General features: G+C 47.4%; 1 protein-coding gene across 2 annotated transcripts in view; it reads right to left on the bottom strand.

The window, feature by feature from the left end:
- Positions 1-11,789, bottom strand: part of ELK1 (ETS transcription factor ELK1) — a 795,254-nt gene extending 783,465 nt beyond the window's left edge. For both annotated transcript variants that reach the window (XM_069647417.1, XM_069647418.1), the window contains exon 1: positions 11,666-11,789. Coding sequence is in view for 1 of the 2 variants with exons in the window: in XM_069647418.1 (XP_069503519.1) it covers positions 11,666-11,675 (10 nt within the window). In the remaining variant the exon portion in view is untranslated. The remainder of the gene's footprint in view (positions 1-11,665) is intronic.
- Positions 11,790-14,825: the final 3,036 nt, after the last annotated feature.

Here is a 14,825-nt window from a genome sequence, read left to right as displayed (position 1 = left end):
GGGTGGGGAACAGGCAATCCCCCAGGACTGCCCGTACCGGGTGGAACGACAGGGGTTTCGTTACCTGGGAATATGGATATCCGGGGATTTAACAAGCTATATAAGGAACAATCTCCGACCAATCACAGACCGCTTTATTGTTGATGTCCGGCACTGGAAACTCCTCCCCCTGACACTTATGGGAAGAGCGGCACTTTTTAAAATGATGACCCTTCCTAGATTCCTCTATGTCCTTCAAAATGCCCCACTTAAAGTCCCCGACTCGGAGTTCCACCAGGTGGAGACACTTCTCAGAGACCTCATATGGGGGGGAGGCCAGTCACGAATTGCGTTAACTACACTTCAAAGATCTATTTGGGAGGGAGGAATAGGAGTTCCCCGCCTTCAAACGTATTACTGGGCATCACAACTGGTGGTGGTTAATGACCTTCTCCACGGGGACCGAGACCTGCCCCATATACGGGCTGAGATAGCCACTATGCGCAACACTGACCCGCTGCTTCTCCTCTATCAGCCCCTTTCGAGAACCTCTCCGCCCACAACCACTACGCATATGATCACAGTGTGGAGACAGGCACACCGATTCATTGGGTGGGAAAATAAAGCTACTAGAGCACAACCCCTCTGGCGGAACAACAACCTAGCTGAGACCCAGAAGTTGGAGCCGTGGCCTAGGTGGGTGAATGCGGGGATTGCCAGGATTGGGGACATGCTTACACAGGGGTGTTTGGCCTCATTTGATGACCTACAATTGCGATTCCAGATTCCGAATACGGAACATTACCACTACATTCGCCTCGCCCATGCTTTGAGACCCTACCTGACAGCAGATACGCAGTTACCGGACTATACCCCCATAGAGCGTAACATCCTTCCGGCGCATATCCCTACCAAATGCACTTCCATCCTTTACAATGCTATATCCTCCTTTGCTACCCCCGAATTGAATGAACTAAAGGCAAAATGGGAAGTAGATGTGGGGGTGATAGATCCTGAGGATTGGATACAAGTCCTTATGCATCCCCGGGAAATCGCCATTTCCTCTAGGCTTCGATTAGTGCAGTTGAAAATACTACACCGGGTTTATTACCCTAGGACACGTCTATATGGCTGGAAACGGGCTTCTGACCCAAACTGTTTGCGGTGTGGGGATGGGGAGGGGACCTTTATTCACATTTTGTGGCTGTGTCCCCAGATACAAACTTTTTGGAACGCATGCTGTAGGGAACTCTCCCGAGTTCTGACTCGCACCATACCACTGGACCCAAGGGCTTTGCTTCTGGGCGTGCCCGATGAGATAGAAGCTAATAAGTGGGAAAGATTGCTCCTACACACGGCGATGGGGCTGGTTAAGCGCAATATCGCGCAGAAATGGGGTGCCCCTGACTCCCCAACGCTGGAACAATGGAAATTGGATATGGACATATGCGCTATGATGGAGCGTAGGATTTACTCGGCGCGAGGCTGTCCCAACAAAGCGTCGAAAATATGGGACAGGTGGGAGGAAGGTGTGGCCTGAGTGTCCCATGTACAGGCGGGGGAATGTGCACTGGGGGTTTTGTTTTGTGCTTGTACCATACTATACATTATTGCATGTGATGAGATGATCGCTCAACTGTTGATGCTCAGGGTACCTTTTCTGATTGTGAACGACTATGACAGTCTGAAGTTGTTTTTGTTTGCTTGTTGCTTTGTTATTATGACCATTGTACTATGTTAATAACAATAAAATACTTTATAAAAAAAAAAAAAAAATTATTTATGCCTTTACAAAAGGGGCGAATGTCCATTTTATGGAGTGGCCCCGATTCATCTTGTCTTGTACCTCGGCTACTTACACATGGAGTGGAGCTGAGGCGAGTTCTTTTTGTATGGGCCAACGAAGGAGATTTAATATAGCTGGCGCCATTGGATCTGTGCGCTGCTGTAACTATCGGCATGCCAGACTTTAATGAGTTTATGTGTCGTTTCATAGTTGAATTATGGTCAATATCAAAAACAGGGTCTCAAGATCGAATTATTAGCACTGTTAGTGTTAACAACTTTCGACGCTTTGCCGCGGTGACCGCGGCGAAGCGGCAAAGCGGGACTTAGACCGGGACTTCGCCGGTGCGCGCGCGCATAGGAAGTATACAAGCCAGCGCCAATGCCTACAAGAAAATCATAAGTAATTACTTGTATATTGTCCAAGTAGTGTCCAAGTTGACTGAGTATATTTAAGTAGATCTCAATCAGGGTCACCTTCTGGGAACTTTAGTATCGGCTGGCAGGCAGTTCTGTTCACGGCAGCAGTAGCAAAGCAGTAGCAGCAGAGTCGGTATCCTCGAGCGGCAAAGCGGGACTTAGACCGGGACTTCGCCGAATAATTATTCGACAAGTCTTAAGATGGCACTCCAATAATTATTTAAAAAGGGAAGGAAAAGGCAGAATTAGGAAAGCACACAATACCAACACTTTTAAACGAACCACAGCAAGTCAGGGAAGGCAGAATCTACTGTAGAGCAAGACAGTACATAGGCCAGGCCTACTCTTGGAGAGAGCAAGGCGGAATGTGTCCAAGATCACACAGTTGAAGTACACTTTAAAAGTCTTTGCAGATAGTTAAAAAAGGAGTTGGATCAGTTCAGAAAAGTTAGTTAACAGGTCCCAGGTCACCCCAGGATAGAGAGTCAAGGATTTACTTGACACCTTGAGCAGTCTGTTGCAAGGGAGACCAGGCGGGAAACAGTACCTGAAATGGTGAGGAAGCTCCAGCAGGGCCAGTTGTTCCTGGCAGCGGGTGCAAGTTGGTGCTTCGTCCAGGGAAGAGAAGATCTCGACGTGGAGGAAAGCTGGAGGTCGTTGCACTGCCAGGGAAGAAACCAGCCGCGGAGTTTCTCGGTTACCTTTTATTCACGGTAGTGGTGAAGCATGGCTATCCGGCCGCCGGGGTGCTTGGCACAGGCGATTCGACCACGAGACGATCCAGGAAGGCGAAAAAGAGGGCGAACTGGTTAACCCCACCAGTTCAAAGGAAGAAGACTCTCCAGGATGAAGATCTTCTCTGTCGTCAGGAAGTGGTGAGGCGGTTCAGCAGGGCTCCACCGGTGGCGTCGTCGTTGCAGGTCGGCTCAGCTTCTCCCTCTTCGGATTCTTTAGGTCCTGTGGCGACTTCTGAAGTTCCAGTTCCCAAAGCCCTGCTTTTATGCAGAAAACCCACTTTCACCAGTCCTAGCTGTCACTCAAACATGCTAAGTGGTGAGCCGGGCGGCTCACCACTGGGCCAATCACACAAGAGTGTGACTTGAGTTGCCGAGGCAACTCAGTCCAGGGTGCCCATTCCCCCCTCCCACACATCCTGTAGACCCAGACAGAGTGGCACCACTTTTGGAGGCTTCTGTGCAGAAGCCCGCCAAAAGTAGAACAAACGGCTCGACTTGGGTTGGAGTTACAGAGGCGAACACAAACGCCATTTTAAAACCGAGCCCTGGCAAAAAGACCCAACCCGGGGAATAAATATTAAATAAATAACCCGGCGGTATCTTTAACATTGCACCAAAAAAGTGGTGCGTTTAAAATGAACGGGAAAATCCCATAGGAAATATTCCGGTGGAATATTTCGCGTGGTAACCACTGCCACCTGCCAGAAACTCGACGAGTGGAGACTGCACAGTGCCCCCTTGAAAAACAGACCCATGGGCAATCTAATTACCCCTACCAGTAAACTTCCACAATATGATGGTTTGTACTGGTTCTGTTCACAATTTAAGACTAGTAAAGTCAATGCTGACTTTACATGCCCTGGGTGACAGGAGTCAGTCCCAGGGTATGGAGTCCATGTTTGGGGGTCACTATGACACCCCTGTGTTACTGCACTGAGGGGTGCTGTATAACACACATATCAAAAACACTTGAAACCCTATGGAGTAAAAGACCCCATAGCCCATAAAACACATTACAAAGTCAAAGGACATTCTCAGATCATGCCTAGGAGTGGGAGAAAAAGAGTCACACTCTTAACAGGAGAAAAAAAATAAACCCCAAAAATCCAGCAAAGCTGCTGGGGGACTCACTAGGTTGGGGAAATTAGCCTATACAGAGAATTGTCCCCAACACCATCGTCCCTCCGCTGATGGCGAAGGATAACTAAAGGATGACTAAAGACGGCCACGCTCCCGCTGGAGGTGCCCTTAGATCTCTCACTGCACATGAACCTGTGGAATAAAACGAATCACTGCCCATCTCAACTGTCTCTTGGCCCGAATTCTACTACAGTCATCTAGCCCCAAGCCATCTCCAGCAGCTGCCCCTAGTGTGACTATTTATGAACTGAAGTTGCACCCAGTCCCACTAAGCTCCCTGACTGACCTCTCCCCTAATCCCCCTGTGTTATGTTTTGACTCTTCCTTTATTTTCCAATTTGTTTTTCATTATCGTAATAGGTCTTGAACAATGTTTACAGCGATTTATATTGGTTAACAAAATTTCAATAAAAAGTCTTGTTTAAAAAGAAGGTTAAGTGACTTAAATTCTGCATTTACATCAAAACTACATTGCACTTGCACGCCTTCACATTACATTTCAAAATGCGTGAAAACGAATAGTCCATGCTGCCCACGTCGTACAGCTCTAACCTGCAACTCCTCAAAGTGGTTACTCTTCACTGCACATTCACTAATTAAACCACATCACTCATACTCAGCATGCAAAGTAAGGTAGGAAACACTTAAAATGTCCTTGCTGCTCATTTGCAGCTACAATATGCTGAAATTCCTCTAAGAATGGCTATGCTGATAAATACACTTGACACGAAGCACTCTGGAAATGTTGTTCATCTTATTCATTCATTCTCGCAAACCGTACACCATACCACAACAGCACACAATGGCTACCGACCGGAAAGCACCCCCAAGCCCAGCGAATGGTGTTAACTGAACTGAAGCTGCCAACAGCACAACTGCTCTCTTGCACTTATCCCATTCATTCCCACTAACTCACCCCCCAGACCCTTTTTGCTTTTCAGAACAGCCAGAGCACCAGGGGACCACTCTGGTGGCGATAGTGCACGGTACAAATATCCTTTAACATTAACATACCTTCACGCAACATTAAAATCACTTTAAACTCTCAGTGTTTGAGCGGAAACACAAAATCAAATCATAACTATTAGGGAAGTTCAATAAACAATTAAGCACGCTGTCAGCGGTCCACCCTGGTACTCAGTAGGGAAACACCACAGCGACCAATCTGCCGCAATATAAAAGCAGTACTTAACAACTTACTCCTTGCAATTCAATCTCTGAAACGCAAGTGCGGAGGGGAAGTGGCAGGCTTTGAGCTCCGCCTCTGACAGACTGGCCTGCCGACTGCTCCAAAGGCAATACAGACTCTCCATTGACTCGAAGAAGGCCTATATCCAACCAGCATCTCTGGGGCCAACACGGCTGAACTGTTAAAAATGTACAAGAAACTTGGCAAACCCACTGCAGTCTCCACTTCTCTGCCATCCCGGACTCTCTGCACTGCACTGGCCTCTCACTTCATAACCAAAACTCAGGACATCCGTCCTAACTCTCCTCTGCACCCCTCCCTTCTGCCTCACCCGCTTTCAGATCGCCCCTGGTCCCCTCTAAATTCCCCTCCTTCTCTCTGCTTTCTCGCCCATAGCACGGGATGAGGTATTTAGACAAGTCCTCTCTATGAACGTCTCCTCCAAACAGATGCTCCCCTACTGCTCCAGAACTATCAAGGACAACATTGCCTCCCTTGCTCCGGCCTTGGCTGATTTCTGCAATCACTCCTTTGCCACTGGCTCCATCCGACTACCCCTCAAGCACTCTCTACCCTCTCCTCAAAAAGCCTTCTGCCAACGCCTCCGGCCCAGCTTACTACTGCCGTATCTCCATTACCCCCTGCCTGGGTCAACTCCTGGAGACATCTCCCAGCTGATCCACTACACCAAATCTGTTTGTTGTCTCAACGACCGCCACTCTGGCTTCAGAGCAGCACGAAGCACGGAAACTAACTCCTGAACACCTGTGAAGACTTGCTTTCAAATCTCAATTCCAACTCTCCTTCCGTTCTCTTCCTTCTTGATCTTTCCTCTGCCTTTGACACGGTCAATCATGCCAGCCTTACAGATCGGCTCTGTGATATCCTTGGCATCACGGACCTGCCACTGGACTGGTTGACCTCATTTCTCCGACCGACCATCCCATGTTCAACAGGGCCCTTTTCTCTCTGCCATCATACTCTCCACCTGCGGCATCCCTCATGGCTCCATCCTCTCACTGTGGCTCTTCAACATCTACCTTGCCCCTCTGGCCCGTTTCATCTGCACCTTCTCTCCTCACTTCCAGTGTTATGCGAATGACAAGCAACTCTCCTTCATGCTTCCCTTCACTACCTCTTCTTCCTCTCTCATTCCTGACTGTTTGACTGCTATTCAGGCACGCTGCACTGCTAACGATCTCTGCCTTCTCATTAGGAACCCAACTCCCCCCTTCCCTCCTCTGGCCTCTCTGCATAGGTGCACCTCCCCTCACCCTCTCATGAGGGCAAAAAACCTTATAGTGTCATCTTTAACTACTCCCACTCCTCCTCTACTCACGTCGTGGATCTTGGCAAGAAGGCCCACTTTCAGCTGCACCTCCTCAGAGACATTTCCTCACCTTCCCCCAGAAACTCAATGTCTCCAGAGCTCTGGTCCTCTCTAGGCTGGACTACTGCAACATCCTCTTCATCTATCTGCCTAAATCCTCCCTCCGCCCCCTTCAACTAATCCAGAATAGGACTGCAAGACTTATCCGTTGCCTCAAGCCCAGGGCCTGCATCTCGCCAGCCCTGAAATCTGTCCACTGGCTCCCGGTTGTTGCGAGGATCAAGTTCAAGACCCTCTGCATCATCCACAAGGCTTTCTGAGTCTGGGACCTCGCTAGAACCAACTCTCTCTCCCTAGATCCCTCCCTTCTAAAGCCTTTTGGTCTTCTAGCTCCATCTTCCTGCAGATCAGACGCTTTTCCAAGCAGAGAGTGGGGATAGATCTCTCTCTTCCGCAGGAGCCTCCCTCTGGAATGGTCTCTGTCCTCCTCACGCTTGAGCCGATCTCCTTACGCTTCCCAAGACCCTCCTTTTCTCTTCTTCCTTCCCTCGCCCACATTTTGATTTGGACTGGCTGCCTGGTTCCCTCCCAGTCATACAGGGCACCAGGCCCTCCTCTGCCAGTCTACCCCACCTCCTCGGTCTCACCATGACCCCCCCCATCCTGCACTTGCCTTACTGTGCTCCCTCCCCCTGTACTAGCCGGCGGGGCTGCATCGCTACTGAGCTCGGTCCAGCTTCGTCCTAGCACTTAGCATTAGAACCCACTCGCCTGCACTTCTTGCTACTGCATTCGCACAATCCGAATGACAAGGCCTAGTAGGACCGTTTTGGTTTTGGTTATACCCATCGTTATTCTTCACCCCTGTACCTCGCCCACTTTTTGTCTGCGACGCCTTCTTGAAACACTATTTCCTGTAAAGGTACATTATAAATAAAATTAAAATAAAACCCGGGAATCGTTACAAGCATCAAGTGTTACCTCGCTGCTGAAGCCGCCGGCTGTCACAGAGGGCAACGACTACGCATTGTCCTCTTGAGCTCCATTTATCCTTTAACACAACTTGGTTGAAGGCAGCACACTGTTGCTCCTTTGAACACTTTGCAGTGGAAGGTACACACGGCATGACCTCTCCAAAGACAATTACCTGATCACGTGGACCACACGTTGGAGGGTCCTTTCCTTCACTCTGATCTCCCTGACGGACTACCACACTGAAGATAGCAACCAGGAACAGTGGATGGACGTATCACATCCCAACCTTCGCCAGCACCAACACCATCCGCAATGACATCACCACTCAGGGTTTAGCTGTCAGAGAGACCAGAGCTTTACAGGACCAACCGCTGCAACGGCTCCTGACCGTGCCACCATACCCATGGCACCAACTCCAAGGGCTACAGCCGCACCCAAGCTTGTATCCTCCATGCCGGAAAGACATCCCAGAAAGCTAGGCTCTCACCAGCCGTTGCATCACAAGCTCTTGGTCTTTCTGTTGCACCACCGCATCGCATTAGCTCTAGGTCGCTCTGCAAAAGGGGCTCACTCTTAATTCCCATTCATCTTCTGTGTCCCCTGTGAATTCCCATTCATCTTCTGTGTCCCCTGTGTATGTATGTCTATTTGTGCTCTTTGCCTTTCATGGTGGAATGGCATCAGGAACCCACTGGTGAATATTATTGGCAGTGGAAGGTATGAGATGCTCTGTTCTGCTTCCCATCAGGAACCCCCATGCATGTTGTAATTGTGTGGCCTTTAGTTACCATGAGTTTTTGTAGGAAGGAAGGTGTGTGATGTTTGCACTTCCGTGTCCTTCCCTACCTGTATGCCTTGGTCATTGGTCTAAGGAAAGGAGGTGTGTTGTATCCTGCTTCTCTCTCCGTGTGCCTGTATGTGTGAGTGGAGCTGTGACATAATGGAATGTCCTGCAGGTGGTGAGAATGTCATGGTTTGTCTGGAGAGTTTCACCCAGGGTAGTGAGAGACATGTAGCCTTGGTGGTGGGAGCCAGTGGGCTTGGGCCGGCCCTGGATTGAAAAAAAAAAAACACACATCCTAGTAAAGTACTCAGACAACTATGAGTTCCCAATATGCTAAGCTAAACAAAAAAAAGGGTGGGGAGGGAGTACGATTGTACCTTTATTTTACACCATTTTCAATGGAAGACTAAATATACTGGTTACATTTGATTAAATGGAATCACAAAATAACTAATCCAATTACAACTAATACAAAATAACCAATTCCAAAATAACAAATTCCTAGTTTATTTTTTAGGGGGATAGGCAGGGGGATCCTAACCCAAAGCCCCCCTTTTTTTTAACCAATACTTTTCCCCCACCCCCAAAATCACTATTCCCACTCCCAACTACATTTTTAGTTTTTTCCCCCAAATTCGTTATTTTGGAATTAGTTATTTTGGATTCATTATTTTAAATATTCCACATAATCACTGCATGCCCAAATACCTTTATGACTAGGATCACTGCTGGTTTAGCAGGAGTGTAGGGCTGCGAAGGTGATTTACCCACTACTCATGCTTTTACTCCTGCAGTACAGTAGTCATTTTGACACCACCCCCTCATTGGGAGAGGCAAGAAACAGAGGCTCTTGTCTGAAAGCAACAAAGCTCCTCTAGAATATAAGTTGCATTACATCGTGTACACGTGGCAGCTGCTGCAGGGTTCTGGGCAACAGCACACACAGCCTATGCCTAGGGCCAGCCGGCCCTGGGTTAGAGTACTTACTATAGAATATGTTGGCAACTGGTAAACGTTCTTTTACCATGTTCGCACCTTTTAGATTTCTGCCTTCACTGTACTTTCTCTACAGATTCTCGCCGAACTGCTGCCAGAGTGACCCACTTTGCTCAGCTTTATGCAATTTAAGGTTTAAGAAAATGTCCTGGATAGTGGCCACAACATGATCACCATACCTTATATAAGAATAATGTTGTGTGGTCTTAGCGGCGACTACACGCCACGTGCTGCCGGCAGACTGCCACACTCAGGAAATGTGGAAAATGAGGAATGTACTGACTCATTCATCCATATGCCCACCCTTAATCATCTACTCATCCAGCCATACAGAAATTCATCCACAATCCAACCATATTCATCCAATTAGCAATGCATTCTTCCTCCCACACATCCCACCCATTCATATTCATCCACTCAAGCATCTATTCTCCCAACAACATTTACACACTCATCCATCCACCCATACATTCACCCACTAAACCAACTATATTCATCCACTCACCCATAAAAGTGTTCACCTACTGATCCAGCAACCCTTATTCACCAATACATTCATCCTCCACTCATCCATCATCTTCCACTCGATCCATCCTTACTCAATCACCCACATTACCCCATGAATCATCCACCCAAAGGATGTTGGCCCACTCATCTATCCTTTCCATATATTCACACCTAACCATACTCATCCACACATCCATATTCACCGCTCGCAGCCAAAAATATTCAACCACTCATTTAACAAACCATACAGACATTCTCCCACTAAGAAAACTATATTTATCCACTCATCTATCCACCCGCCATATAGCCATATTCACCCAATCACCATCCATAGAATATTCACCCACTCATCCATCCATGTGTCCACCCACCTGTATACACCCACTTATTCATCCAACCAACTGCAATCACTCATCTATTAATTTATTGGATATTTGTAAGGCACCTATACAACAAATGGTGTTTCAAGGAGCCAGAAGGCAAAAAGGGAAGGGGGAGGGGGAAAAGGAGAAAGATAACAAAAAACGGTCCTACTAGGCCTTGTGATATTCTGATTGTGCAAGTGCAGTAACAAGAAGTGCGAGGGAGGGGGGCAGAAGTGCTGGTCAGCACGAAGTGAGAAGTGCTAGGGCGGGAGGGCAAGGCCACAGAGGCTGGGAAACTGCTGAAGGGAGGCCAGTAGGGCAAGTACAAGGGATTGCATGGGGTGCAGGGGGGAAGAGGGTCCACATGTTAAGTTCGAGGGGGGGGGACTGGTGCCCTGTAGAACTCAGAAGGAATCCAGGCAGCAGACAGTCACTGAGGCAGATGGGGGTGTTAGCGGGGGAGAGGGAAGGAAGAAGAGAAAAGGAGGTTTTTGGGGAGCTTCCGGAATTTAAGCTACTTAGCCAGCCACTTTCCTCCATTTATCTATCCGCCCACACAGCCATATTCACACACTCGCCATCCATGTTCAATTACTCCCTAAAAAAAGGCCAAACCTATTGGCTTAGCCAATGTTTGTTTTAAATCTAGATCCGCAGAGTGATTTGGGGATTGAAGAAAGACAAAAAGGTAAACATGAAGAGAACATCCGAACTCAGACAGAGGTGAAAGACTCGCGCCTACCGGGTCAGCACTGAAACTTAAACTGCCTGCTCTGTGCGCTTAACATCATGTGAGACAGTAGATTCCAGTTTATAAATGAAATACACGTTTTCTTGGCAACAATAAGGGCTAGATTACAGTAAACCAATAAATGTCATATGTGTCCTATGCATACAGAAACATCACCATCACATACATAATCACCACATATCAAGCGTAGGTATGGGCTGGTAGTTTTACATATCAATGCCAGATTCGAAATGCACTGAAGCCGATCAGTGTTTTGAATAGTCAAAATATAAAACTTGAAGGTAAAGCAAGATCTTTACTCAATAGGTGGGTCTTACTCTTTTCACATCAAGGGAGATTATGAAAGGACAATGGCACAGCTGAATATTGTTTCAGTGTCACTATAAAATGCAGATGACTTCTGCCACAAACACCCATCAGTGGCTCTTTAAGAACTATAACGCATTCTGGGATTTGCTGTCACTCTAGGATCACTTCAAATAAAACAATACTAAAGTAACAGATACCCTTTTTTTAAAGGCATCTAATTTTCCCAGTTGCCTGATAGCATAGTACCAATAGAGCAGAGCACTAATTGGCGCACTAAACAAGTCACGAAACCAGAAAACAGCAATACTACTTAAGGAAAGGATCCATGTTAACGCTCCAAACCCTCCCCCAACGAACCAAATCAGACGTACACATCAATTACAGTGGAAGTAACGCACCTATACTCATGATTTGGTTGCCCCCGCGGAGCCGTAAAAACCATTAAGAGGTTTGCGGACTTAATGAGCAATGAAGGTGCTGCTCCTGCACGTCCTGAGATGATAGTGCCTACTTCTCATCCGAGAAACGGACCCTAGCAACGCCCCGCCTCTTTCCGTCACGTGAATTGCACGTTACGTTCAGACCATGCAAGTCTGTGTTCTACGCTAGCTCGTGACCGTCCGTTCTTGAGAATAACGTGATCAGCTCAAGAGCGGGAAGGCAGGAGGGTAGAGTATCGTGCAGAGTGGAAAAACAAGGGCATTCCACCGAGAGGTTAACGACAGCGAGGCAGAACATTTTGGGCTGGCAATGATGACACAGGCAAAATTGCTCTGCACTCTATTACAATTTGACACTTGTGGTCCTGTGCGGAGCCACCCGGAATATTTGTTTTCTTGTATGGAGGGGCAGTTGTCCTTCTCAGGGAGACATGTATGTTTCAGGGATATGTCCTGTTCAGCATATTAGGAAGAGTTTGATTCTGCACGAGCAAAGGGGCATATGTTGGGGTGTATCCTGTGTAGAAGAGCAGAATTTAGGATGTATGGACCTGTGCAGAAGAGCAAACTACTCTTTGTCCTCTGTAGGAGAGAAACTGTGTACAAGTGTGGGGATTTGCCATGTACAACAGGAAGGAAACAGTTGTTCTTTGAAGACTGGTGGAGCCAGCCTCACAATGTTCAGGGTGGGAGGGCTGAAGGAATAGGGTTGTGGTTTAATCACCCAATATGTCTGCCAAGTGCCCGCATGCATAGGCGCAGCGTACATTGGGGCAGAAGGGGAACTTGCCCCGTTGGCCTTGAACAACGAGGGCAGGAGTGTCATTTTGCCACGTGCGGATTGTGTACGTATTTAAATGGTGGATATTTGCAAGTGCGACCAGGGGTCAAGTCCTAAAAATAAAAGTGGGGGGACTCCTCAAAAAATGCAATGGGAAGTGACTTAGCCAGAAATTAGCATTTCAAAGTGAAATATGCACATTTCATTAAATTGCTTTGCATGACCAAATTGACTTTGCATAACCACCCAAATTGCACTGGACGAATGGAATTTGCCTCTAACAAACTTAACAAACACAAAACCAACGGAGGATATTTTCTTCTCATAGTGTTTTTGAAAACCTTAAAAGGTGTGCATGTTTTAAACGCAAAGAACCAATACAAATGCTTTCCCTGGAACTTGCAGTTCTGAAATGGGACATTTCACCTTTAGTTGTTTGTTATTTTTCATCAGGTTATATAGTCCAGCCTGCAAACTTGATGACTGCAGGTTCGATCTCTGAGGCAGGCTTTCATTCCTAAATTCAAAGAGAACATTCAATGTTTCTCATTTTATTTGAGGGGTGGGATGGACTGAGTCCACCCTCTGAAAAAAGTTGGTGATCTGTGTCCGCCCGCGTGTACCCTCGACTTGAGACCCGAGTGCGACCAAAACCAAAAGTATGAAAAAATCCAGAGTGGGCTAAACCAGTCTCGAAAGACTAAAAACCTGTGACTGTCTACACCCTCAGTGAGGATGGCAGAGCTTCTGGCTCCTCTCCTGCTGTGCTAAAACTTTGTGAGTTGTTAGCATGCATCTTGCAAAATTATCAAGTGCTATTCACTTCAAAGCGGGAAGGCCGCCTCATCATCACCCCAGCCTTGATTGTGGGGACAGTGGACATGCCATGCTCTTTGGTTGCCTTTTGCTATTTCTTACTTTTTTCTCCATAGTTTGAATTTTTCTTTCTTTGACTTTTTGCATCTCACTTTATTTCCATTCTTTCTTTCTGAATCTCACCTGTCAATCCTCCCTTTTCCTTTGCCTCCTTCATCTGCCTCCCATCCCCACACCCTCATGATTTTTCTGAGGTTCCTCTATCTCCCTCCCTCCCGGGTCTCATGTCACTGGCTGGAGGCCACTGATTCAAACTCCATGTTAATGCACCTGCCATGGAAAGCTGTGTTCAACAAGAGGGCCCAGCTGCCTAAGAAACTGGCAGAGTGGAATGGAAGAGAAGGAAATATGGAGAGGAGGGGAAGAAAGGAACGAGAGGGAGGAAAGTAGGTAAAGTCATGGAGAGAGGCAGCGATTGGGCTAGAGATAAAAATGGGGCGTAATGTGGAGCAATAGGAGGGAAGCAGTCTGAGGGAGAGCGTTAGAGAGATGGAATGGGAAAACAAATTAAGCATTTGAGGGATGCAACGAGGTGGGACGAAGGAGTGGTAGATGGGAAAAGATAGAGAGTTGGTAGAGGGTAGACAGTGGGAGGAATATTGTAAGGAGTGAGATGGGAGGGGGTAAGGGAATGCAAGTGCGAAGGGGCGGATGCAGGGATTGTGTAGATAAGTGGCCCTTCATGGTGCAGGGCCTCCACACACAAACTCTGAGAAACAAAAGGCATAAAACAGAAAAAGAATCCATACCTCCCCAGAGGCCACAAGGATCCAGGAAGGGATTTGGCACCCCTGTAGCGTGAGACCTCTCTGGGGCCTTCCTAACAGCGCTGATAAAATGCCAACAAATTATTGTGGCGTTTACCCCACCTTCCGAATGTTGCTCTGACAACCAGAGATTCTTGTAAGTTTCCCAGCAACAGAGTTTGGGCCTTTCAACCTTTTCAGTTGAAATGAGCCTTGAGCCTCAGTGGGCCTCATATTGGCAGTCTTATGACAGAGCAACAAAATGCTCCTTTAATTCTGTAAATCAAATGTGTGCTTTGCAGCACACATGTAGCAGACTTTCTTTTCTGGCGCCTTCAGGCCATCACCTCCCTCGGGCCTCTAGCAGTATCGAGCAAGCTTCTTATCACCTCATTGCATTTTTACTTCTGTTTCATCTACAATTTCACCCTGCTGCCCAGCGCAATTAATAGCTTTTTGTGGCCATTTAGTGTTTCTTCTCCCTAGTGGAAGCATCTCCATGATAATCTGCAGCTATTAACACACTTGCTGCATTCTTTCGACTTCATTATAATTTAAGCACCCTGCAGGTGCTTTGGATTATGTTTCCCAGCGGTAGGTAAGGGGGGTCCAAAACATTGTTTTGAAATGGGTCCCCACGTGCCCCGACACATTTTCAGACGGCCCTACAGTTTCCCATTTCTTCGTATTCACGTCTCCTAACCTTCCCGCCCCT

The sequence above is a fragment of the Ambystoma mexicanum genome, chromosome 2q (genome assembly GCF_040938575.1).
Source record: "Ambystoma mexicanum isolate Mex_15411 chromosome 2q, UKY_AmexF1_1, whole genome shotgun sequence".
Lineage (NCBI taxonomy): Eukaryota > Metazoa > Chordata > Amphibia > Caudata > Ambystomatidae > Ambystoma > Ambystoma mexicanum.
The sequence above is the reverse complement of the archived record's forward strand: the minus strand, read 5'-3'. Positions and strand labels throughout refer to the sequence as shown.